Genomic DNA, 2,395 nt, shown 5'->3' on the forward strand with positions numbered 1-2,395 from the left:
TACAAACCTTTTCCAGGACAACCCATATGTTCCCAAAGTTCAGGGAAACCTTAATTAGCAGTTTCAGTTTCAACTGCAATTTCCCTTATATTGACAGTACTATGCTTCCGGATTACACAGATGGCAACAGAATAGGAGCTTGACTATATAGAGATGGAGGTGCACAAGCCCTCGGCAAGAACATCTCTTTGGAAGGCAAGGGTATGTGAATTAATAACTAGCCAGCCCCCCCTTACTGACACCAACATGCCACAGCAAGTTCAAATAAGGGTAAACCAGACATGGCATTTAGAGATACGTGGAGCTTCATGGAGAATCCCACTGTAAGAGTAAAGCAAAGTGCACAGCTGCAAAACACATTAGCATAACTGGTACTTTACAACCTGAGAATGTTAAGTAACAGCACTAGCTGCAGGCACCTTGATGGAAAGCAACAGTAAGGAGTGGTAAGAAGCAAGCAGATTAATTTAATTTTGTTTAAACTGCTACTTGTTGTAAATCTCAAAAAATCCCTATGCTTCCTCTCTGCACTCTCTATGTAGCAGCAGCTCCTTCAACCACATAAAACAAGTGGGCCAAATTCTCTCTGAGAACATTTAACAGAGTTTAGACTTCTCTGAAGGAGTAACATTAGGATGAATTGAACTCACAGACTATATAAAACAGTTGTTATTCCAGTCTTGAGCCACTACATCACTCAACCAAAAAACCTCCATCTTCACCAGTTATATTGGATTTACCTGGAAGAGAAGTCAAACAAAATTTAGCCTGAAGCTTTGAAAGCTCCCTGCCTAAAGGTAAAGACTCCCTTTATTCTATACAGGCTAGGAGATTTTGTCAAACTTTTTCATGAAAGTCACAAGAACAGTAAGCTTATGCCATACAGCCAGAAAGCACCTAAGATGCATCTTATGACTTGATATGGCAGCAGAACTTCCAGATCAGTGTGTGGGAAGTTTCCCTCCTCAGTGGTCTTGTGATTTGAGATGCACATAGAACAGAGCACTTTTGAAGCAAGTCTTTAATATTTTAAGAGAGAATTCTTTATTCACAGAATGTGCAATAACTTGTTCGAGCTATATGCAAAATAAACCCTGAAATTCTAATCATGAAGATACAGGGGGAAAAAGAAAAAAAATCAACGCAGCAGTGTTCCAAGAGCATACAGAATTCACAAGTTTAAAATTCAAGCACTCCCTATGCCTGGAGCTCTCTTAAAATATTAACAATCAAATCTCTTCGGTAAGTGTATGGGGTATACTTTATTCTGAACCAGTGCCTTGGGAACAGGTTACCACTCGGGGCATAAATTTTCATCCCTTGTTTGCCCATCAGACCGCGAAAGATCCTGTTGCGGGACAAGATTTTATCATAGAATTCAACCCCACCTCTGGCATAGTCTTTGGAAACAGTAGCTGCCCTTCTGTCAGCCTTGCAGTCTAGGTGATAGGTCATAGCGTCGTAAGAAATGTAATAGCACATCAGTCCAGCAGCGGCAGTTACGAGGTTACAGATGCCGCGAAGTATCACAGGGCCAGAAGACAAACCCAGAAGTAGCTTTATACCTCTCCCACAGAAAAATGTACCAGCCAAGCAAGTTGGAGCCACAGCTGCACTTGCTAAAGGGCTGCTGTTCTGCAAATACATAACTTCTCTGGCAAGGGCAAACTTCTGAGCTTCAAGAGAAAACGTCAGAGCTTCCTTCAAAGCAACTCCTTCGTTGCTCTCCCAGTCTACTTCCTTGCCACTGATGACAACAACATGGTTGACTATTCCTTTTTTATCCTCAGCTGTGCTATCAAAGTTAGGCGGGATGCCCACCAAAGAGCCTGCAGGGAACCAGGGGATTCCAGCACTCACAGGGTGGAAGCCAGAAGCTGCAAAGGCTCGATAGGAGTCAGTGGACTTCACGCCAGTATCTTGAAGGACATCCTGAAAGACATCACAGAGCCTCTGTGAAAGCTCAGCTGGCTGCCCCTCTGACCAGCACTCATGCAACAGTTTGAACGTCTGATCAGGAAACACATGATAGGAAAGGTTAGCACCAAACAGTCCCATGCAAGAAACGGCCAACAAAGTGATCTTGCGCTTCTTTAACCACACAGATGCCTTCCGCAGGAACCGCACTGCCATAGTCAAATCCTAACCTGTTTGTAACATAAAATCAGGAATTAAAGTGTGCATAAATGGGTCTCATCTCTGTAGCATTAAAAAACAAAAAAACCAAAAAACCAAAAAAGGGCAAAAATCATGAGAAGAAGCAGAGCACAGTAACAAAAGAAACATTCTCTCTTTACAAAACACCTTTACAGAGAAAGTGATGCTCATTAATTTCTGGGCCTTGGAACATAGGATGATTGATATGAAGAATTAATTTCTCCCACTCCTCCAGTAA

The 2,395-nt window shown here is 42.3% G+C and overlaps 1 protein-coding gene across 1 annotated transcript; it reads right to left on the reverse strand.

Annotated features, from left to right (window-relative positions):
* Positions 1-1,020: 1,020 nt before the first annotated feature.
* Positions 1,021-2,141, reverse strand: TMEM177 (transmembrane protein 177). The gene has a single exon (XM_010018158.1). It carries the CDS (start codon positions 2,131-2,133, stop codon positions 1,198-1,200), a length of 936 nt encoding a protein of 311 aa, XP_010016460.1. The 5' UTR covers positions 2,134-2,141; the 3' UTR covers positions 1,021-1,197.
* Positions 2,142-2,395: the final 254 nt, after the last annotated feature.

This window comes from Nestor notabilis, unplaced genomic scaffold, assembly GCF_000696875.1.
Source record: "Nestor notabilis isolate BGI_N333 unplaced genomic scaffold, ASM69687v1 scaffold270, whole genome shotgun sequence".
NCBI classification, from domain to species: domain Eukaryota; kingdom Metazoa; phylum Chordata; class Aves; order Psittaciformes; family Psittacidae; genus Nestor; species Nestor notabilis.

Excerpts from the sequence above, each read along its gene's own strand:
- TMEM177 (XM_010018158.1), bottom strand. The coding sequence starts at position 2,133 with ATGGCAGTGCGGTTCCTGCGGAAGGCATCTGTGTGGTTAAAGAAGCGC.